At 47.2% G+C, this 22,606-nt stretch overlaps 1 protein-coding gene across 4 annotated transcripts; it reads left to right on the top strand.

Moving 5' to 3' along the window:
• Window positions 1-14,436: 14,436 nt before the first annotated feature.
• Window positions 14,437-21,923, top strand: PDCD2 (programmed cell death 2). Of its 4 annotated transcripts, none has more exons than XR_008557172.1 (6): window positions 14,437-14,777; window positions 15,250-15,492; window positions 16,184-16,315; window positions 18,606-18,709; window positions 19,356-19,461; window positions 21,037-21,123. XR_008557172.1 is itself a non-coding variant. In XM_054721649.1 (6 exons), the coding sequence occupies exons 1-6, from the start codon at window positions 14,495-14,497 to the stop codon at window positions 21,193-21,195; spliced, it is 1,035 nt and encodes a 344-aa protein (XP_054577624.1). In that variant the 5' UTR covers window positions 14,437-14,494; the 3' UTR covers window positions 21,196-21,923. The 4 variants fall into 4 exon arrangements, 2 of the variants coding, with proteins under 2 accessions (XP_054577624.1, XP_054577625.1); XM_054721649.1 differs by having other exon boundaries at window positions 19,348-19,461; window positions 21,037-21,923; XR_008557173.1 differs by lacking the exon at window positions 18,606-18,709 and having other exon boundaries at window positions 19,348-19,461.
• The last annotated feature ends 683 nt before the right edge of the window (window positions 21,924-22,606 follow it).

Here is a 22,606-nt window from a genome sequence, read left to right as displayed (position 1 = left end):
CTCGGGAACAACATGTTCTCCCGATACCCCTGAGACTCGATGGACGGACTGGCTACTCCACAATTATAGCCTCCTGGAAACTGAATGACACAAGAATAAGCGCCTCCAGGTGAAGAGCTCACATCCTGAACGCACCGGGTCACCATACCAGTCCAGTTGGCGAAGGAAGCGTTGCTGCCACGGACAGCCTCCAGTGCTGGGTTTCTTTGGGGGCTTTTTTTCTGGAGAGTTTTGAGACCTGAAGTTTCAGCACCAAGGACAGCGCAAAGTGTGTTATTCATATAATGGTCACAAGAGGGCAGCAGAGGATCGCTTTGGCACAGAACTTGACTGACTGACAGGCTGCGTCCTTGCACATTTGTTCATCCAACCATGTTCTCTTGTCAGTCCAAAGACAAGAAAAACTCTTGGAAATCAGTTACCCAAAAATGGCATCATCTGCTCCTCCTCAAACACAATCACAAGACTTAGGACAGAGGGGACTGCTAAGCTTTAGGTCCCTCGCTGCAATACACCTGAGCCTGCCTAGAACATTAACAGCCTATTTGCTTTTCAACAACACCTCTCGGAGTCTTACTCCCAGAAAGTGTAAAATTCACACACCTACCACTCTTTTTTGTGTATGTGGTTCATACTCACACAAAAAAAAATTTCTTCTTGGAGCTTTCTGACAGAGCGGAAGGGAGGGATGAGCGTGCAAGACAGAGATGAAAACATCCATGTGAGGGAGAGACATCCATGATTCCTTACCTCCTCTACTCACAGGGGATCAAACCGAAAACCCACAAACATGTCCTTCACTGGGAATCACACAAAGGAACCTTCCAGATACAGGCACACACTCTAACCAATAACCACACCGGCCAGGCCACGTTCCTGGTTCCTACCTTACAACATTCGTAACTGCCAGAACCAGCAGCAACGCCTGAGCTCTGCCTCCAGAGAGACTGTAAGATGAGATTATGAAGCTCAGTACCTGGACAGGGAGGTGCTGCTTCACATGCTGCCGTCCAGCTGCAGTACGTGCTCCTGAAATGGGGTCGGGACCACAGGAAAGGCTCCCTAATCTCCACCCGCCTCTCCAATAGGGAAAAATGCATAATGGTTGACCTTTAGCTGTGACCTACTGTGGGTGCGGGTCCCAAAACCAGTTATTTTACAAAAAATGTGGACACAAATGATCTAAGGAGACATCCTCCTCATCGTACAAAATTTAGCAATGGTTTTGCATCATTTACTAAAACTTGTATACTGATACGTTAATTTACATGACAATGAATGCAAAAACCACTTTGGTATTTGGAATACATACATTTTGCCTGATGTTTACAAAAAGGAAAACACACTTGGAAGCTTACAGAATTTCTAAAAAAAAAAAAAACCATAAACTCTAGCCCTGAACCCTAAACCTTGGCCCTACCCCTACCTCTATTCCTTACCCTAAACCCTAGCCCTAGCCCTAGCCCTAGAGTTACTTGTAAATCCCTGGTTGGACTCAGGCTGCCTGTCAGTGTGTTCAATAAGGCGGGCTTGAATCATATAAGGCATTTACTGAGAAGGTCAGCCAACCAAGAAGACAGGGCGCTTACAGGCAGGCATTCAAATCCCGTCTTCTAGCAGGTACGGGAACAGGACTAGAAAGGGGAAGGGGCTGGGGTGAGAATGGGAATGGACCAGACCTCAGGTGCCGGATGCCAGATGCATGAACTGAACCAGATCCTCACGTTGTGCACACACCCGTGATTCAATAAAGAGAACCCATGTCACTCTAAGTCCAAGCAGCTAGTTTCACAAATACTTTTTTTCATGACAATGTCAATGTATAAGAGAAAAAAATAATTCCAGAACTTCAAAATCCTACCAAATCCTGCAGTGTCACACACATAAGGCCAACAAAATGAAAAAGTAATGATAATGCTTACCTTTGCTGGCAGGTGTCCATGATCTCTCGGCTGCAGCAGTGTGAGAAGTTAGGTGTCCCAGCCGATAATTTCACAAGGCCGCTCTTCAAAACTGTGGGAGATTTAAAAAGCAATTATTTACCTCATATCTTGTAAATTCTAGCAACTGGAGTAATAACCAAATTAACATGATCAAATTAACAAGAGATGTAGTACATTTAATACATACACAAGGAAAACTCACATACAAATGAATGCCAAAGACAAGAAGGTAATATTAGGAACAGGAAATGTTAGAAAATGGGGAACCAGGGTCTTAGATTGTGGAGGTGAAATGGGTGATATTCAGGAAAAGTGCAGGATATGTGTCATGTTAATTTTGTTAGGTAATCTCAAAAACTATAGGATAGGAGAAGGGGGAAGAGATGAGTATCAAGAAACTCTGGTAGCCTGGCCAGTGTGAGTCAGTGGTTGAGCATTGACCCATGAACCAGGAAGTCATGTTCGATTCCTGGTCAGGGCACATGCCCGGGTTGTGGGCTCGATCCCCAGCAGGGGGCATGCAGGAGGCAGCTGATCCATGATTGTCTCTCATCATTGATATTTCTATCTCTCTCTCCCTTCCTATCTGAAATCAATAAAAATATATTTGAAAATAATGAAGGAAACGTTTGAAAAGCAAATGAATGAATAAAAGCTACCTTGACCGGATAGAAAAAATGTATTGTGTTATAAAGCTACAGTAATTTAAAAACTTGGGTAATGTCCTATGAATAGAAAAGTTGATGGAACAGAATACAAAGTCCAGCAATAGACTAAAATACATATGGAAGTTTGGTATAATAAAAATATCTCCTTAGACCAGTGGGAAATGGTGTTGGCCAACTGAATGAGAAAAAAATATTGAAACAAAATCAACTTATTTCACTCATAACTAGTATAAAAAACTGAAAGCTACCTAAAACATAAGGGTACAAAGAGATCAAAAGTGAAAGAATGGGAAAAGATATATTAAGCAAACATAAACCAAATAAAAATCCTAGCTAATAAAAGAGAAACATGTAAATTGACCGTACCTCTGCTATGCCCACAAGCCATGCCCACAAGCCAATCAGGAGCCAGCATGCAAATTAACCAAACCAAGATGGCGGTTAATTTGCATATCCAGGTGCAGAGCGAAGACTGAAGACAGCATAGAAGGAAGCCAAGTGCTGCAGAAGGGCACAAAGCTGCGGAGAAGCAAGCAAGCAGGGTGGCGGAGAAGGGAGGGAAGCAGGCGGGGCGGTGGAGACTGCCACAGGAAGCCCTATTCTTGCAGGAATCTTCCTGCAATGGGCCTCTAGTTATATTATAACACACAAATCTTGAAGGCCAAAAGCATGACTATAAATAAAGAAGAGCACTTCAGATCAATAACTTCATTTTATCAGGAAGATCTACATTCACAAGCACTTCATAACATAAAATCAAAGTACACAGAACAGAGCTACAAGGGAAACTAGACAAATTTATAACCATAATACATTTATCACACCTCTCTCGTTCAGAGACAGAGCACACCTCTTTCAGAACCAATAGCCTCCCACAAAGACCTCAGTGAAGATGTAAAAAACTTCAACAACCTGAGCAGCAAACTATTCAACATTCAGAGAATCCACTGTACCCAACAACCTTTCCTGCTGAAAGACACAAATGTGTTATTCCCAATTTGCACACAGGTGGCAGCAGAGGAGCACACTTCAATTATAGTTTATGAGGCCACACAGTACCATGAAGCAAGTTTCAACAAAAGTCCAAGAATCAAAACTATATACAGCATGTTTCTTGTCATTACAGTTAATCTAGAAATCAGGAACAGAAGGCACCTAGAAACTCCTGATATTTAAAAGTTATGAAATACAACTTCTAAATAACCACCAAATACATCACAATTTGAGTTAGAAAATAATTTGAACTGAATGATAATAGTACATACCAAAACATACAATGAAAAAATGTGCACTCGTATATGCACATATTAGGAATAATAGCTGAAAATTTGCATGCTTTGTATACGTATCAGGAACCTAGCCTGTCTGGTGTAGCTCAGTAGTTGAGCATTGACCTGTGAACCAGGAGGTCACAGTTTGATCCCAGGGCACATGCCCGGGTTGTGGGCTCCATCCCCACGGGGGGGCATGCAGGAGGCAGCCAATCCATCATTCTCTCTCATCATTGATGTTTCTATCTCTCTCTCTTTCTCCCTTCTTCTCTGAAATCAATATATGTATATACCTAAAACAGTAAAATACATGGAGAGAAAACAGAACAAAGGAAATGTGTGTGTGTATAGATGTCTGAAGGGGGATATACTTAAAACCATAGCAGTTTTTTTTTACTCTTGGGGTAGAATTTTGAATTAATTTTTTTTCTGCATTATTTAAATAAGCTGCAACAAACAAAGCCATTTTCATTTTAGGAAAATATGTTCTAGAGGAAAACATGGGATAATCTATAACAATAAAAGCATAATATGCAAATCTACCGAATGACAGAACAACAGAACAACCGTCCTGGAGACCTTCTGGATAGCCACACTATGACACGCACTGGCGCCAGGCCAGCCAAGGCAGGTGCAATTTGATTGGTCAGGGGGCCCCATCATAGCCCCATGATCGCCATGCAGAGGGAGGCCCAGGCAACAGGGCTCCATAATCGCCCCAAAGAGAGAGGCCTAGGCTACCCGGTCGGAGGCGGCACTGTGGCAAGTGGGCGGGGACTCCCTTGCCCCACAGAGGGAAGCCCAGGCCACTGGCCAGCGACGCTGTGGCAGGTGTGCGGGGCCAGCCAGTGATGGCCCCTCAGAGGGAGGCCCAGGCCAGCCAAGCCATCGCACCCCATGCCTGTCGCCCAAAGAGAGAGGCGACCAGTGGGGGGCAGGGGGAGGGGGCAGTGCCGCACAGATAGTGAGCAGTGGCAGTGGTGGGGGGAGGGCCAGCTGATGGCAACTGGGGGAAGGAAAGCCCCAATAGGCCCTAATCACTAGCCAGGCCTAGGGACCCTACCCAAAGGGCCCCAGATTGCAAGACGGTGCGAGCCGAGCTGAGGGAAACCCCCCACCCCCCCACCCCCCCCCTCACCCCCCCTACCCCCATGCAAGAATTTCGTGCACTAGGCCTCTAGTTTATAAATAATAAGCTAGACTGCTGTGGTGACAACACAAGTCTTTCCTTTCCTTGCCAAGCCTGGTCTCTTAGTCTGAAAGAATAGAAGCTCTTTCTAATTGTTTAGCCCAAAGTGGCTCCTTTCATAATTTGCACTTTTTCATGTGCAATTTCAGCAGTTCTGAGAGGAACTCCTAAGCTTTGGGTCCCTGGAATTTACCTGAGCCTGGTTCTAACATTTACAAGTGATGTTCTTTTGAGCACAGAACAGACCTCTCGGCGTCTTCATTCTGTAAATTGTAAAATTCACACACACACCCTTTTTTGTGTTAATCCTCACCCAAGGATATTTTCTCTATTGATCTTTTAGAGAGAGTGGAAGGGAAGGAGGGAGAGAAAAAGAGAGAGAAACATCCATGTGAAGGAGATACATCGATGGGTTGCCTCCCGTACTTGCAGGGGATCAAACCTGCAACCCAGACACATGCCCTTGACTGGGAATCAAACCTGTGACCCTTCGGGGTGCGGGCCAACGCTCTAACCACTGAAATACACTGACCAGGATGAATCCCCCTGTTTTATAGCTTTAACATTCACTGCTGACAGACTGAGCCTCAGGGCCTGGGCTCTGCCACCGGAGAGACTGCAGGATGGGACCACGCAGCTCAGTAGACTGACAGGGAGGCAGCGCTCCAGATGCTGGTGTTCAGACGCAGGACATGCCCATGATAAATGGTCCCACAGGAAAGGCTCACTGATGTCCACCCGCCTCTTGAGTCAGGAAAAATCCTGCTGGTCGTCTTTTATCTGCGACCTAATGTTTGTCCCGTGTCCAAAAACCAGTTATCTTACGAGGCATATTGACGCAACTGATCTATGGAGACATCTTTCTCATCATACAACGTTTACTGATGGTTTTGGGTCATTTAATAACACATCTATGGCAGTTCTATTAATTAACATACAAATTTATGCGAAAAACAATGAGGTAATTTTTGGAATACAAATATTTTGGGAAATGGTGAAGCAGGGTGATATTTAGGAAAAGCGCAGCACACTTGGAAAGTTATGTTTATAAGAAAACCCCAAAGCAATGGGACATGTACGGGTGGGGTGGCCAGCAGGCTCCTGTTTGCACCTTAAGGTCTGAAGCTGAGGCCATTAGGCTAACATTCCCTCCTGACACCAGGCATCGCCATGGAAACCTCTTAGGAGAAATGGGGGAACTACAGATTCTTTCATAACTTACCTACCAGTTTAACATCAACATGCACAATGCACAGCTGTGTCATCTTTCCCACCTTTGGACGGTAAATAAAAGCTTCACATCCAGAAGCTAAATCAGTAGTCTTTTCGAACTTCCAAGATTAAACTATCTATGTATTTCCCCCTGATTTTAGAGGATGCGGAGGAGATGGAGAAACCCCGGACACGCCCGGACCTGGGGTCAAGCCGCAATATTGTTTGTGTCCAGGACCAACCGAGTTACGGGGCCATGTTGTTGCAGCTGAAACCCATCTTCATTCCTCAGAGAACGTCCATTACAGCTGCGGGCAGTGACACACAGAAGCCACAGGAGAGCCAGAGCGGTGGCTGTGGCTCCTGAAAAATGTCGTAGTGACAACGGGGAGCCGCCCAGAGCTGCCTCACCTGTGGTCCCACCACTGCGCCACCTCACACCTCACACCCCTCGGCCTCTCCTCACGGCCTCCACGGGGCTCGCCTCAGCCTCGCTCGCGCCCACTGAGCTGCTCGCCTCACACCTCAGGACCCAGCCACGCGGCTCCACTCGCCTCAGGTCTACCAGCCGGCTGACTCATACCTTGAACCTCATGTAGCTCCAGTTGGGCCACCTTCCTCTCCTCAGGTCCACACCTCCACTCCCCTCTCACCTCAGTTCCCGCTCAGCAGGCACATCCGGGCACGTGGGATGCACAGCAAGGCCACGCCCCTAAGTCCCAGACCAGCTCCAGCCTCAAGTTTGGCCCCGCCCCTCATTCCAAACTGGCCCCGCCCCTCCATCAAGAAAAAGCTTTATGCTTTAGCCTTTTTATTTGTTGTTAATTCTCACAGAGGCTATTTGCATTGATTTTTTAAGAGAGAGTGGGAGGGAGAGGAGGAGACAAACACATCCATGGGTTGCCTCCCACCTGCAGCCCACCAGGCGGGAATGGTGCCCTTGACCAGAACTGAACCAGTGACCCTTCAGTCCCAGGGCTAACGCTCTAACCATTGAGCAACATGCTAGGGCTGCAGCTAGACTTTTATCTGTGACCTGCTGCTTGCCTCATGTCCCAACACCATTTATTATAGAATGCACATTTTTTCTATTGACCTGAGGAGACACGTTTATCATATAAAACTTACCTTTGTTTTTGAGTCTCTTACTACACCTTCTATTCTGTTTATTAATTTGTCTATTTAGCCCAGTCAGTGTTGCTCAGTGGTTGAGCATTGACCTATGAACCAGGAGTTCACCGTTCAATTCCCAGTCAGGGCACATGTTGGAGTTGTGGGCTCGATCCCCAGTGTGCAGGAGGCAGCTGATTATTCTCTCTCATTGATGTTTCTATCTCTCTACCCCTCTCCCTAAAAATCTATAAAAACATTTTTTGTCAATGTGTCCATTGGGAAGCCGTGCACTCCTGAGTCCTGTCTGGAAGAGGTGGACAGGAAGGCCTCTCCCTAGGAAACTGGTTCTGAGGAAGCGCTGGCTTGAGAACAGTGGGAGAAAGTGCTCACAGACTCCAGCTGGCTGCAGTGCACCCCACCCCAGGCATCCCCTCTGGCTCTCAAACACTCGCTGGAACTCGACTCTTATCTCAGGCACCCCCCATCCCCTCACTGCCTGCACCAGGACGGACACATGGCATCCAGGTCTCTCCTTCCCCATTTCCGCAGGCGACAGCTGCCCATTAGATGCTGGGCTGGAGTCGGGACACATAATTCATCTCAAGGTCTCCACTGGCCCTCATGTCCCAGGCCCCTTTCCTCCTGTCCTCTTTCCCATCACATCCTGGTGAAAGCAGGGATGAAAATTCAGCTCTAGGTCTTTCTCCTTTTGCCAGGCAACCACTGTAACCACACAGGATGGCTGGAGCCGTGACACAGAGTTCTGCTCAAGGTCTTTCCCTAACTGTGCTCTTCAAGCAGGTTGAAGCACGGAGAATGTGCCTGCAGGTCTCTCCTTGCCCATTGACTCATGGCCCCCTCAAAAGGTGTGTGGAAAGGGGATAATTTGTCTCCTGTACTTTCCTCACTGCTTACCCAAACCCACGCTCTGCCCCTCACATACTGGTCTCAAGGCAGAATGGAAATGTTGCCCCAGGTCTGCTATGTTCTTCCCCAGACCCCTCATCTCCTTCATAGCTGGTTCAAGCCAGGACAGAAAATCTGCCTCCAGCCCTCTCCTTGTCCCTTACCCCAGGACTCCCTGTGCAACTCACACAGCAGACGACAGATATGGATAATTGAAGCATAGTAACCTCCATCTTGGGTAAAAACTGCTGTTTAAAATTTTAACCCTGCTATTCTGGCTTCTGTTAAAGTTTGCTTGCTTAAGTAATAGGGAAAATAAGACTACTCCCATTCCAGAGAGACCATAAACTATGCCCCAGACAGAGTTGTCAGTGCTGGCACCAGGCCAGGCCTTGAGATATGGTCTCACACCCTGTCCCAGCACTCAGGACTTTTTCTCAGAAGGTCCAGAAGTCTCACTCCAAATTTGGAAGACAAAGAACTGAAAAGGGTATATATAGGAAAGACTTCCTCTATTTGGGGACCCAGAATTTGAGAAGCAATATTTCCTCTGGGACCGCTAGCACTAGTGAAATGAAAAGGACTCCAAATGAATGTGGCTTATTGATTAAGGCATCTTCTGATTTACAATATAACATAATAAGAATAAAGATCCCTACTATAAAGGGCTCCTGATGAATAACCGAGCTCAAATTTAGCAAAAACAAAAACAAACAAACAAACAAAAAAACAGAGCCTTGTGTTCATTTCTACACAGGGGCTTCTCATACAAACCTCAATTCAGGGAGTGACCTGCAAATGTCCTACCACATTGTACTGACTGATAAGTCGTCTGGACTGAGCAAAGAGGAGATGCCAGGACCAGATCAGAACACAGAGACTGGAGCAGAGCGGAGCTGAAATGTGTCACCTGAAAGAGAATTCATTTGGGGCAGCCTGACCCCAGGGTTCCTCAAGCCATGACAAGGACTCCAGTTGGCATTGATCTAAAGGCAAGGACCATCAGTTAACAGACACCAGACAGCAGAGCCCGGCTCAGGACCCCAGAAACATACCCCAGTCCCACAGCAGACCACAAACCAGAAGCTAAACCTCAGACATCAAGCCAGACCTTGGGGCATGAATGCCAGACACCAGGTGCCAGAGAATGGCACAGGACACCTTCCATCAGGCCCCGATGTCATAGCTGCACGTGGACCCCACACAGGAACGCAGGAAACCAGCCACACCCAAACAGAACCCAGAACCCAGACAAAGAGCTAAATACAATTCTCCCTGAGACCACAGACGCTGCAGTCGGAACTCAGGTCTGTGTTTAGGAATCCAGGTCCCTAAGTAGGCACTGGACACCAGACACCAGTTACCAGATGCCAGACACAGGAGCTGAACCACAGGCCCCAGGCCTCACTCTGTCAGCAGGGCTCCAGAACAGGGGCCCAAGAGTCAGAAAATAATTAGAACTGAAGGATAATAAAAATCCTACATTACAAGACTTACAGAGAATTGTGCAGTCTTAGTGCACATATTAGGAAAAGAGACAAGCTGAATATTTACAAGTTTTACACCCTTCTTGGAATCTAGAATAGTAAATTAAATCCACAGAAAGAAGAAGAAAGGAACTGTGCATGTAGAGCTGTCTGGAAAGGCATGCACCTAAAATGAAAGCGGTTTTTACCTCTTGTGGTAGGATTTTTAATTAACTGTATTATTCTGAATAGTGTCAGTAAGCTGCAACAAACAGAGCCATTTCATTTTAGAAAACAAGGACTGGAGGACAACATGGGAAAGTGAAAAAGTGTAAGAACCTGGACTGCTGTGGAGGGAACACCAGAGGCCTTTTCTTTGGGCACCCACTTTGGCCTCTTGACAGTCAGAGGGGGAAATTATTCCAAACGTTTTAGACCAAATTCGCTCACTTTCTCATTTGCACTTCATGCGTCACTGCAGCAGTTCTGATAGAGGGAATTCTCTAAAATTGATCTGAGCCTGGGTCTGCATTTACAGGCAACAAACCTCTTAGGGGCTTTTTTATTACTAATAAATTTATCATTTTTAAAATATATTTTATTGATTTTTTACAGAGAGGAAGGGAGAGGGATAGAGAGCCAGAAACATCGATGAGAGAGAAACATCGATCAGCTGCCTCCTGCACACTCCCCCACTGGGGCTGTGCCTGCAACCAAGGTACATGCCCTTGACCCGAATCGAACCCGGGACCCCTCAGTACGCAGGTCGATGCTCTATCCACTGAGCCAAACCGGTTTCGGCTAAATTTATCATTTTTATACTTACCACATTCATTGTTGAAGGACCTAAGCTAAGACTCGGCTCTGCTCCTGAGAGCCTGTGAAGTTGGCCCTCGCAGTGCTCACGTAAACTGGGACCAGAACTGTACACTCCTAAATCCCGTGTCCAGTCTAAGGATGTGCTCACGGAAAGAAAGTCCCACAGGAATTCCTCACTTAAATTGGCACCTGAGACTTGTACCCCAGAAGCAGTCCAGGCACACACTCTGGTCCTCACAGGCTGGCTGTACCTGCTCCCCGGCCCCAGCTCACCTCATGTTTGGTCTTACGACCAGGCCCCTCCACTTACATGGATGCACTTCACCTTATGTCCGCCTCATTGCTCTCCTGATGTGTGGACTGAGGACTGTGCGTCCTGGCCCAGCTTCTCATCTCAGGTCCTGGTTACTGTTGGTGACGATTGGCAGGAAGCAGAATCTCAACGAATTGATGGAGAATGGCGGTTTTTCACTAAGTTTTATAAATTACCAATGAAGGAGTAGATATTAATGGGTTATATGAAATCCATTGGTGATAGATTAGGAAAGTGGGAGAAAGCAAAGAGGGGAAACCTCTGGGGTTGGGTAAAAATAAAATGATAGACACAGGCTTCTTTTACTTAGGTGGTTCGGGCGAGTTAACAGCCAACAATTAACATGATAACAACAACAATGAGGGAAGTTGTCTCCACCCTGATGCAGTGGTTGTGCCCTGAGGGGTTCGGAAAAGGGGAAGTTACTACCCTGACCTGCCAAAGGTATGTTATCAGATGCCAAAAAGACAATAGGCTCAATTAAGACCAAAGTTGATCTTTGTCAGGACAGGACTACCCACCATAGACTGCTTTTTAATATAAAAAGTTTAATTTCAGACCATCCTTTGTGGTTACTTTAGGTCTCTGAGTTTGTAAGGCCTCCATGCAGACCTTCCCTCAGTTAGTCAGGTTGGCATGTGGCCCCTTTTCATCCACAAAACTAAAAATTAATATTTTTTTAGTTTCCATATTTTATAATTTTTAGTGATTCACATTTTACCATTTCTGTCAATTTTATTTTTTTTATTTATTTTCCAGTTTGGACTTTTTGTCAGAATATAATAATGTCTACTTCACATTGTGTCATGTCAAGAATAATGAGGCTTTGATTAACTTGATTAGATAACTGAAAGATGAAACAGAGGGCCGGAGACCATGGGATACCAGGACACAGGCTTTATTGGAGATCACCCTGCCTGCCGCCTTCCAGAGGGAAAAAGGGGAGAGAAGGCGTGCCAGGGTGAACGCGCCTTTTGAGGGGAGGAAAGGAGGGGACGGGGCTTACGGTACTCAGCACATGCTGATTTGTGGTTTCATGTAAGGCACATGATTAGGCACCTAGGGACTTAGGAATCAAGGGCTTAGGGTATATGGCAGGTGCTGATTGGTGATTCAATGTACAGTCCATATAAGGTGGTCAGGAATGTCTGGCTGCAGGTGGAGTTTACGTCATACTCCGTCCATCAGTTGGGGGAAGGGAGGATCTATCAATAACCCCCACTAGATTTATGCATTATTAAAAATGCTTTTGAGCCCAGCCAGTGTGGTTCCGTGGTTGTGAAACCAGACAATCAGTGGGTCCGGGCTGCCTGTCAATCAAGCAGAGACAACAGGGTTGAATCACTTTCGAGCGTTTATTCCAATCCTGCCGGCAGCATGGAGAGCAGCAGGTCGTCCACAAACATCTGCTCTGCAGCCCCATCAGCCAGCTGCTCATATGGAGGAGGACAGATTACACGGGAGGCAGGACTCACAGGCATGGGGAAGTAGCCAAGGTGGGGGTGGCGGGGACCTGGGGCGGAACTCCATTAGGCAACAAGGTTGTTAATCTTTCCAGGATAATAGGTAGTTCTTGAATGGGGATGGACCATATTCAAGGTTGACTCCCAGATACAAGGTGGACTCCCATGTGTGTGGGGGGGTGAGGAGGAGGGGGCATACAACTCCCAGCCAGTTTAGAATGTGCTTTCTTTAACTAGAACAAAACAATCACAGTTAGCAGATCATGATTCATATTTACTTTATTTCTTATAAATAATACTTAGTCCCCAGTATTCTATTTCTGCCCCTAACAGTTAAGCGTCAACCTATGAACCAGGAGGTCACAGTTACATTCCAGATCAGGGCACATGCGTGGATACCCAGTGTGGGGCATGCAGGAGGCAGCTGATCAATGATTCTCTCTCATCATTGATGTTTCTCTCTCTTCCTCTCCCTTCCTCTCTGAAATCAATAAAAAAATATATATATTTTTTTTTTTTTTAATATGTTTTTATTGATTTCAGACAGAGGAAGGGAGAGATCGAAACATCAATGATGAGAATATTTTTTTTTTAAATATATTTTATTGGTTTTTCACAGAGAGGAAGGGAGAGAGATAGAGTGCTAGAAACATCGATGAGAGAGAAACATCGACCAGCTGCCTCCTGCACACCCCATACTGGGGATGTGCCCGCAACCAAGGTACATGCCCTCGACCGGAATCGAACCCGGGACCTTCCAGTCCGCAGACCGACGCTCTATCCACTGAGCCAAACCGGTTTCGGCAAAAAATATATATTTTTTAAAAATCTATTTTAACAGGTTGTTTTGGTATTTAAATTCCTCAAAGTTGAATAGTAGGAGCTCCTCCATGCCTCCATCAGTCTTTTTGTTTTTCCTCTTTATAATCATTACTAGTAGCCCATCTCGGGATATCGAGTGAAGGGTGCTTCCTGCCTCTTCATCTTCTGGGGGCTCCTGGCCGCCTCCCTTCAATCTTCACGTGGCCCCTCCTCCGTCCTCACCTGACTTCTTGAGAATGTTGAGGGGGCCCCGCCCCCTTACCCAGAGGTCACAGGTGAAGGAGTCACAGGCTGGGGTCAGCCTAGGGCTCCCTTTTCAGCTCTGCCCCATTACTGCTGTGTGCCATCAAGGAAGTCGCTGGCCCTCTCTGCTGCTCCTCACAGGAGTGTGAGGTGATTGTGTGTGTCTGCGCCCCCACCTGCCCTGAGGGCTTTCTGCTCCCTAGTCAGCACCCCCGCCCCACCACCCTTCCCGCCCCCAGCCTTCCAGGGAGGCACGGGCCCCTCTGGACCTCTGGCATGGACTCTGGACGGCCACTGCTCTCCTGTCTCCTTTCAATCCCAGCTGTCACAGTCCCAGCAGGAAAGAGAGGACACGCGCACACGGTTTTTTCTGGAAGGACTTTGCCAAAGGGACTGCTGACTGACAGGTGTGAGAGCAGGCGGACAGCCAACCAGGGAGGTGGCACCCCGGAAACAGGTCCGTCCAAGGTCTCAAGGGGGCGGTGCAATGCGATCACCAGGAAGTAGGCACGTGAACAAGGGGTGGGGGCACGTGATCACGCAGGCACTGAACAAAGGGGCAGGGCCACGTGATGGGGAAGGAGGCAGGTGGACAGGGGGTGGGGCCAGGTAAAGCTGACCCCCAGCACGAAGCCTCACACTGAACCCTAACCCTAAAGCCCAGGTCCCAGCCTAAACCCTAACCCTTCAGCCCTGGGCCCTGACCCTAAACCCGTACCTAACCCTTCCCTTCTCATGCTCCAGCTTTTGCTCTCACCCGCTCCTCACGGCGCTCCCACGGCCCCTCACCCCTGACTCTCAGCAGCGCGTTCACTCGAGAAGCCCCAGCCGCTCCGCGCGCACTCGGCCCGCAGACGCCAGGGCAGCGGCAGTGGGTGCCCGGACTGTCGGCCGAGCTCGCAGACCCTGGGAGCCGCCGCACTTCACGACCCCAGCACGACACCGGAAGTCAGCCACACCCTCCGTCCAATCGCTTCTGGTCGGCTGCCCTAGGCGCCTTCCGGGACCCGCCTCCCGCCTTCCGCCTTCCGGCCGGGGGTGCGGGTCCGGGTGGCGCCGCACGCGGATGGCAGTCGTGCGCGCCGGGGCGGCGGAGCTGGGCTTCGCGGAGGAGGCGCCGGCCTGGCGGCTGCGCAGCAAGCACTTCCCCAGCAAGGTCGGCGGCCGGCCGGCGTGGCTGGGCGAGGCTGGGCTGCCCGGGCCCGCGGCGCTGGCGTGCTCGCTGTGCGGCCGCCCGCTGGCCTTCGTGCTGCAGCTGTACGCGCCCCTGCCGGGCCGCGCCGACGCCTTCCACCGCGGCCTGTTCCTCTTCTGCTGCCGCGCGCCGCCCTGCTGTGCGGGCCTGCGCGGTGAGCGGGCGGGGGCGACGCGGGGAGCGGCAGGGAGAGGGCGGGGGCCTGCGGGGGCGACGCGGGGTGCGGGCGCCGCCTCCCGGGGTTCGCTTCGCCTCCAGCCCGACGTTTGCTTATCCAATCGGTGCTCCGTGCGCCTGCTCGTGTTCAGACCTAAAAATGGTCCGTTTTCAGAAAGCGGAGTCCCAACAGCTTTTCCGCATTTTTCCGGTCAGTTGGGCTCGATGGGAACTGGATTGACTGGAGCAAGCTCAGGGCCAGCTCGGTGTGGGTCCCACTAGTTTATAGACCTGAAGACTTTCTTGTTCTTTTCCACTCTTTCCCCCTCTTCTTTCATAAGATAAGTTCACCGAAAGCAAAGATGGCCTTCTGTTTGTCTTTTACATTCCTGTGTGGCATGGAAGCTAAATTATTTGAATTGACATACTGATTTATTTAAAAATACAATGTTTCTTCTCATTTATATTAGTTTTTAGAAATCAGCTACCCAGGAAAAATGACTTTTACTCGCACGAGCCGCCTCCTGAGGAGCCTCCCCCAGAGACGGGAGAGTCCGTGTGCCTCCAGCTCAAGTCGGGGGCTCACCTCTGCAGGGTGTGCGGCTGCTTAGGCCCCAAGACGTGCTCTCGGTGTCGCCAGGCGCATTACTGCAGTAAGGACCACCAGGCTGTGGACTGGAGATCCGGACATAAGCAGGCGTGTGGACAGGCAGGTGAGTCCATCTTCTTTTTAAATTTCAGCTCAGCTTCATAGCACTTACCAACTCAGATTTTTATTTTGCCCAGAAAAGTTAGAATTAGGAAAGTTCTAATACTTCTCAGAAGTTTGGTAGTGACAACACCTTTATGAGGAAGAGCTGTGAGCCGTGGCCAGTGTGGCTTAGTTTGTCTTCTGGTGCAGGAAAAGTCTCCCGTTGGATTCCCAGTCAGGGCAGTCCTGGGGTTGCAGCTTGATCCCCAGTGGGAAGAGCTGTGAGATTATGCCCACTCAGGTCTCCTAGGAGCAGCATTTAATGTATGGTCTACAATCTAAAATGTTGAAGCTATATATATTAATTTACTAGGAGAAGCTGTTACTATATTGGAATATACTTTAGAAATAGCACAGTTAGACCGTTCTTAAAACTAAGTTATTACTGCCGAAACCGGTTTGGCTCAGTGGATAGAGCGTTGGCCTGCGGACTGAAAGGTCCCAGGTTCGATTCTGGTCAAGGACATGTACCTTGGTTGCGGGCACATCCCCAGTGGGGGGTGTGCAGGAGGCAGCTGGTCGATGTTTCTCTCTCATCGATGTTTCTAGCTCTCTATCCCTCTCCCTTCCTCTCTGTAAAAAATCAATAAAATATATTTTTAAAAAAAAAACTAAGTTATTACTGATGGTGCAAGTTACCTTTTTTGTTTCAGATAATTTGGACAACACAGTTCCAGATCACAACTTCCTTTTTCCAGAATTTGAAATTGTAATAGAAACAGAAGATGAGATTACACCTGAAGTTTCAGAAAAAGATGATGAACCGGAGATTATAGGGAGCATGGGTAAGGAGTCAGTTTCAGAACTTTATCCATTAAGTGATTGTACATAATGCTTGAAACAGTGGGCTCAGAGTGTCCAGAAGAGAGGTGCTGACAGGAAAAACCAGCTCACTTTGGAGGCTGCAGTACAGAACTTTACAATATTGCCTCATCTGGCGACACCCTTCCTGTTCCTCCCACCTTGACACATGTCAGGCACATTCTGGGTCCATGAAGGTATGTCAGTCAGAGGAAGTGTGCAGGTGACACTTGGGTAGGACTGCACAGGATGCTAGGAAATTGGTAAGTTCATCTGGGCCCAAGGTCTATTCCTCAGATCAAGATGGTGTACGTGAGAGAATGTGAGACACTTTTTTCTTTTTTTTTCTTTTTTTAATTGATTTTAAATATGATTTTTTGTTGATTTTTAGAGAGAGGGGAAAGGAGAGAGAGAAACATCCATTTATTATTCCACTTATTTATGCGTTCATTGGTTGATTCTTGTATGTGCCCTGACTGGGATGGAACCCACAGCCTTGGTGTATCAGAACGACGCTCTAACCAACTGAGCACCCGGCCAGGGCCAGCAGGCCCTTCCGAAGTGAGAGGTGCTTCTCATTGACCCCTGAGAGGGCTGTCCCCAAAGTTGATCCTTATCTTATATAAATTTAAACAACAGACCTCGAATGCATTGCGAAAAGCCAATTTAATAAAGCAGTTAGAGCATGCACCTTTAGTGAAAAAGCAAAGCAAGCAAACATATGCATGTGGCTTAGGAAGCGCAGACAGGCTCTCAGCTAATCTGCAGAACCAGTTGGGTGGGGGTCTGAGCATTATATACTCTGCTGTCTGTAGGTTTCAAAATTCCTCTGCTGGATATTTTGATGCAGATCAATTCTCAAGGTCCCTGTTTACTTTGTTGTGGCCTTCCCAGAATTCATGAGAATTTCCTGGCAACTTGACCTTGCCAAACCCGAGACTGCTGGCTTCTCTGCTTAGGGAGTAAAACGGCCCTTTTTTCCTTTCCCCTCCTCCTCCCTTTCTGCATTCTCTCCTTAGGGAGGTTTTTTAACCATTGGCTCTCATTCCTTGGCTGGGGAAGATAATAGCTTGTTAGTTACATGCTGACTGCACATTGCCCACACTGTTTGGGCTTGTTTTAACTTTCCTGCCTTGGTTCCCCTATTCCTCCTACCCTGGGACCCTGTAACATGACCAGTTTTACACACACAATTTGGTTACTTCTCTAGAGCTGATCATACTCCAGAGCCTCTGCTGATCAGATACCTAAGAGGCTGATTGGCAGCAGCATTTATTCAACACTTACTCTGCACCAAGGGCTTCTGTGCATGACCTCATGAAAGTCACAATTAATTCGCAGCCCCATTTTGCGGTGCAGACTTTGAGGTTCTGGGTGTAACTTGTTTGGTCATGTAACTGACCCAAGTTGTTAGGTTTTAAATGGAGTTTGAGCTCACATCTCACTCACTAGAACTCAAGCTCTTAAGAACCACCACCAAATTAGATTTTAGATTAGAATGTTGGCTTACTGGTCTATATAGTTCATGTAAGGACATCAGAAATATATAGTAATACTTGTCACAAAGATTAGCTGCTGTTGGGGACAGCAGTGGTACAGGTGGCTGGGGTCCTAGGAGCTGAGAGTGCAGAGGAACGAGCTGGCAGGACAGCTTAGCAGGTGGGCCAGCTGGGAAGAGAAGTGTGAGGAGATTTGAAGTAAGAGTCCAGGAGGCATAAGGGTGATAGTGATAAGAAGGGGTCATGGCCCGTCCTGGGTGGCTCCCTGGTTGAGCGTTGTCCCATGAATCAAGAGGTCCTCAGTTTGATTCCCAGTCAAGACACATGCCCAGGTTGTGACTCGATCCCCAGCCAATTGATGTTTCTCAACTATATTTCCATCTCTTTTCCCTTTTCTCTATAAAATCAATAAACATTTTTTTTAAAAAAAGAAGGGCTCACATTTGTTGAGTGTCCTAATGTGTGCTAGGCACAGCGTCCTGAGCCCAGGACTTGGGTCTGTTCTTTTAAATTTGAAACTTTAATGAAGAGAAGTGGTCATCAGGAAGGAACCTGGGTAGTGAATAGTGCTTCACGGGGCACCCGGAAATGCAGGTGGTCACGCAGAGCCAACCTGAAAGAACTTAACTAGGGAAAGCCCTTGGGAACATCTGGCTCTCGCTCTCTGATTCATTCAAAACTTACTTCTTTGAAACTGGCTGCCCTCAAGCGGTTTGAATTGTTGAGTCCTGGGGATTATTCCTGTTGACATAATGGTTGTGTTGATGGTTTTTAGGTGAAGTACCTGTGGAAGAATTGGATTCCATGGCAAAACATGAATCCAGGGAAGATAAAATTTTCCAGGAGTTTAAAAATAAAATAGCCCTGGAACCAGAGCAGGTAAAGTAGAACTCACATGGTTCCCTCTTGTGTTCTGTTAGGGGTATCATCCTTAGAAGCTGTCTCATCACAGCAGCCCTTCACACAAAGGGAAGGTGCTTTTCCTGTTCTGATCCTTTTAACAGTTACCGAGAGAACAAAAGTTACACTATCATATAGGATGTGTTTTCTTTTATTTTTCTTTTTTTTTTTTTGGCATTGTGAGAATGACTATATTATCTGCTCCAAGTCTTCTAGCATATACTGTGCAGTTGGATCGTTGCACACACTGTCACTGTAAACAAATACAGTTGCCTTTATTGGAAGAACCCGGTACACAACGCATGTAACTGCAGGGTTACCCAGTACCCTCGCCCCCCTCATAACGTGTGAATGAGCGTCTATGTTCCCCAAGGCCTCCCCAGCAGCAGTGGGCCAGTGGCACATCTGCTGCCTGAGCACATGTGACTGCTTTCACCCCAGCATCCGGCATAAATGACGAGATTCAGATTAAATTTTGATATCCTGAATTAGAGAGGCTGGAATCATTGCTTTGATAACATTAAAAAGGAATTAACTTTGAGAATGTGTGGGGTAGAGGCGGGGAAAACTCTTAGGCGAGATGTGGATGATCGGAATGTGATCCTAATTGATTTTAGATTCTCAGGTATGGCAGAGGGCTTGCCCCCATCTGGATCTCTGGTGAAAATGTCCCCCAAGAGGAGGATATTCCAGACTGCCCCTGTGGAGCCAAGAGAATATTTGAATTCCAGGTATGACCTTAAATAGGAATTATTTTACTAGGTAATTACCCTGCTTTATGTCTTTAAAACATTACAAAATTTTACCAAAGTAACGTACGCATAGGGTCTGAATGGTATTACAGAAATTGCACCACCATGAAAATCAGAAGGTTCCTGCCCCACCTCAGGGCTTAAAACTGTCTCTTACTGCTTTATCTGGTAGTTTTTCCATCTCTAAGTAACAGGACTGTCCTGTCATTTGTAATTTTACTAATTGCCAGACATCTGTGGGCTTCTACAATAATGAGGGTTTACATGTGTTCGCTTTTACCATCTGGACCACCCCTACCTTCCAGTGCAGATACAGTTATTTTCAGTGTCTCTGTTATCTTGGTAATTTTAAATAATACATCTTCCACTGATCAGGGTCTGACAATGTACATTGTGAGAGGAGTGTTTCAGAACTTGCTCTATTTAGTGTTGATTTGTGGATTTGTTAGGAAAACAAATGCATGTATCATTAAGATACATTAAGTATCATTAAGGTAAATGTTTTTTCAAAAGAGATTGTTAGCATCAGAATCATTTTGGGGTTGGGTGGAAATCAATCCTCTGTGGATTCAGTAACCTTACAGAGTGGTAGGTAATACTTGTTCTGGGTAAAAAAGGGAATTATGAGGACTGTATCCAACACTGGTTGGTTCTTAATCCCAAATCTCTTGATGCCAAGATGAGCTGCCAGTGTGTGTGCGCGTGCGCGTGCGCGAAGCAGTTTCCTGCTGGTGGGGCAGACCTTCACTCTTCCATCCAACTGCTGGCCTCCTGAGGTCCCTTTCTCTATAGACATCAACGGATTTCTTTTTTGCATTCATTATACTAGTGTTCCTTCAGTCATTGCACCAGCACCTGCTGTTCAAATGACAAAAAGTAAAAGTTTCCCAGATAGAAGCCTCAGTCCTATTTTATGGCACATCCTATATAATAAAACTCTAATATGCAAATCGACTGAACAGCAGAACGACGACCGGTCGCTATGATGCACACTGACCACCAGAGAGCAGACGCTCAATACAGGAGCTGCCTCCTGGTGGTCAGTGCGCTCCCACAGGGGGAGCGCCACTCAGCCAGAAGCTGCGCTCACAGCTGGCAGGCTCATAGCTGGCAAGCTCAGCAGCGGTAGCCGGAGCCTCTCCTGCCTCTGTGGCAGGGCTAAGGAGCAGCAAGCCGAGTGGTAAGGAGCAAGGGTCCCGGACTGCGAGAGGGCACAGGCTGGGCTGATGGAACCTGCCCCCCCCCCATGCACAAATTTCATGCACCGGGCCTCTAGTTAATAATAAAATTAATTAGATAACCAGCCAAGCTAAATGGATCAGTCTTATATTTGGGAACTTCTTTCTCAAATGGAAGTGAAAGATGCCTAATGAAACAGGTTCTGAGAACAGAGCTGCAAAATATTTTTACAATGTTTAGTACGTTCATTACATGTCTATATTGCTGTGTAGCATGGAAACTTTACAGCTCAGGATCAGCCTGGCAGGGAAGGTCTGCTGAAGGCAGACGGTGCTCCTTGCCTGAGCAGGTCTCTGACTGTCGTCTTCTTCTCAGGTCATGCCTCAGCTGCTCAACTACCTAAAGGCCGACAGGCTAGGCAAGAGTGTTGATTGGGGTATCCTGGCTGTCTACACCTGTGCTGAGAGCTGCAGCCTGGGCACCAGCTACACAGAGGAATTTGTTTGGAAACAAGATGTAACAGATACACCTTAAAGACAAACCTCGAAAAGCCTTAAAAGTGCTCATAACCTCTTAAATCTTGCAATTCCGTTTTTAGGATGTTATCCTAAGGGAATAATTGTACCAGTGAGAGAGGTACAAAGATGTTTTAGGCCTCATTCACAATCTATAATAAAAGTGGAATGTGCTAATTAGACTGGACAGCTGAACAACCTTCCAGACAAAGCCGCGGGAGCTGAAGCGGTTAGGGGTGATCAGGCAGGCAGGCTAGGGTTTAGGAGCCAGTGGTCCCGGATTGCAAGAAGGATGTCCAACTGTGGGGTCGGGCCTAAACAGGCAGTCAGACATCACCTGACGGGTCCCATATTGCGAGAGGGAGGGTGCAGGCCGGGCTGAGACACACACACACACCCACTGCACAAATTTTGTGCACCGGGCCTCTAGTGTCTTATTAGTGAAACAAAAAGGTCCAGTAACAGGGAATTACATAAATTTTGGTGTATCTATGCAGTGGAAAGCTGTGTAGTTTTTGATGCAGACCTGTATGCACATCCAGTAAAGTACAGATCTGGACACCAAGATACCATTATAGATGGTATTCCTAGTCTGATCATATATTTTTTAAATATTTGTATCTGTGTGTCTTTATTCCCTTTTTCTAAGTGTTTAATGGTTTCACACATGTGTTGACCTGCAATGAAATAAAACTTTAAAAAGAAAATGGGTCTTTTGTGAAGAGTGAGAAGTGCTGATCTACAGAAGGTTGTGTCCTGAGCCAGCCCAACTCTTGTCATCACCTGCCATCCCCCCCACCTCCCCTCAGACCCTCCTTCCTCATGTACAAACACATCACACAACTCAGTTGCCTCTAGAAATGTCAAAACATTTTATGGCTCCTGCAGAGGACATCCATCACTGCTGCCAATCCATCCACTGCCCCAGACCTTTGCTTGGCCAGACTGCCTGACCAGACAGTCTGGCCAAGCAAAGGGGGAGGCACTGGCTCTGGCCCTACCAACCTCCGACAATTCAGAAAGCAAAAAATGTGCTGTAACGCTTCCGATAATCATATTTGTGGTAGTGTATCAGACTGCTATGTGTATAATGTGAAGTGACTGGGATATTTTAAATCATCCCATGTGTTTTTAAACATGAAGAATTTTCAATGTAGAGGATAATAAAAGTATTGCAATGAATATGAGGAAAAGGGAAGTGATTAGAATTTCATCATCTGCAACCCCCTAACAAATAATAAGAGAGACAACCAAATATTTGATTCCTAACAGACACACACTCAGCCTTGACGAAGGAGTCAAGCATCTGGATGCAGCCCCCACCTGCAGGAGCTGAGACGGGACACGGAACCACACCAAGAATCAGCAAACGGCCCAACACAAGGAGGATCCACCAGCCAAATGGCCTGAAACGTTAAGGAAAAGAGATG

This window comes from Eptesicus fuscus, chromosome 10 (genome assembly GCF_027574615.1).
Source record: "Eptesicus fuscus isolate TK198812 chromosome 10, DD_ASM_mEF_20220401, whole genome shotgun sequence".
Classification (NCBI taxonomy): Eukaryota; Metazoa; Chordata; class Mammalia; order Chiroptera; family Vespertilionidae; genus Eptesicus; species Eptesicus fuscus.
The sequence above is the reverse complement of the archived record's forward strand: the minus strand, read 5'-3'. Positions and strand labels throughout refer to the sequence as shown.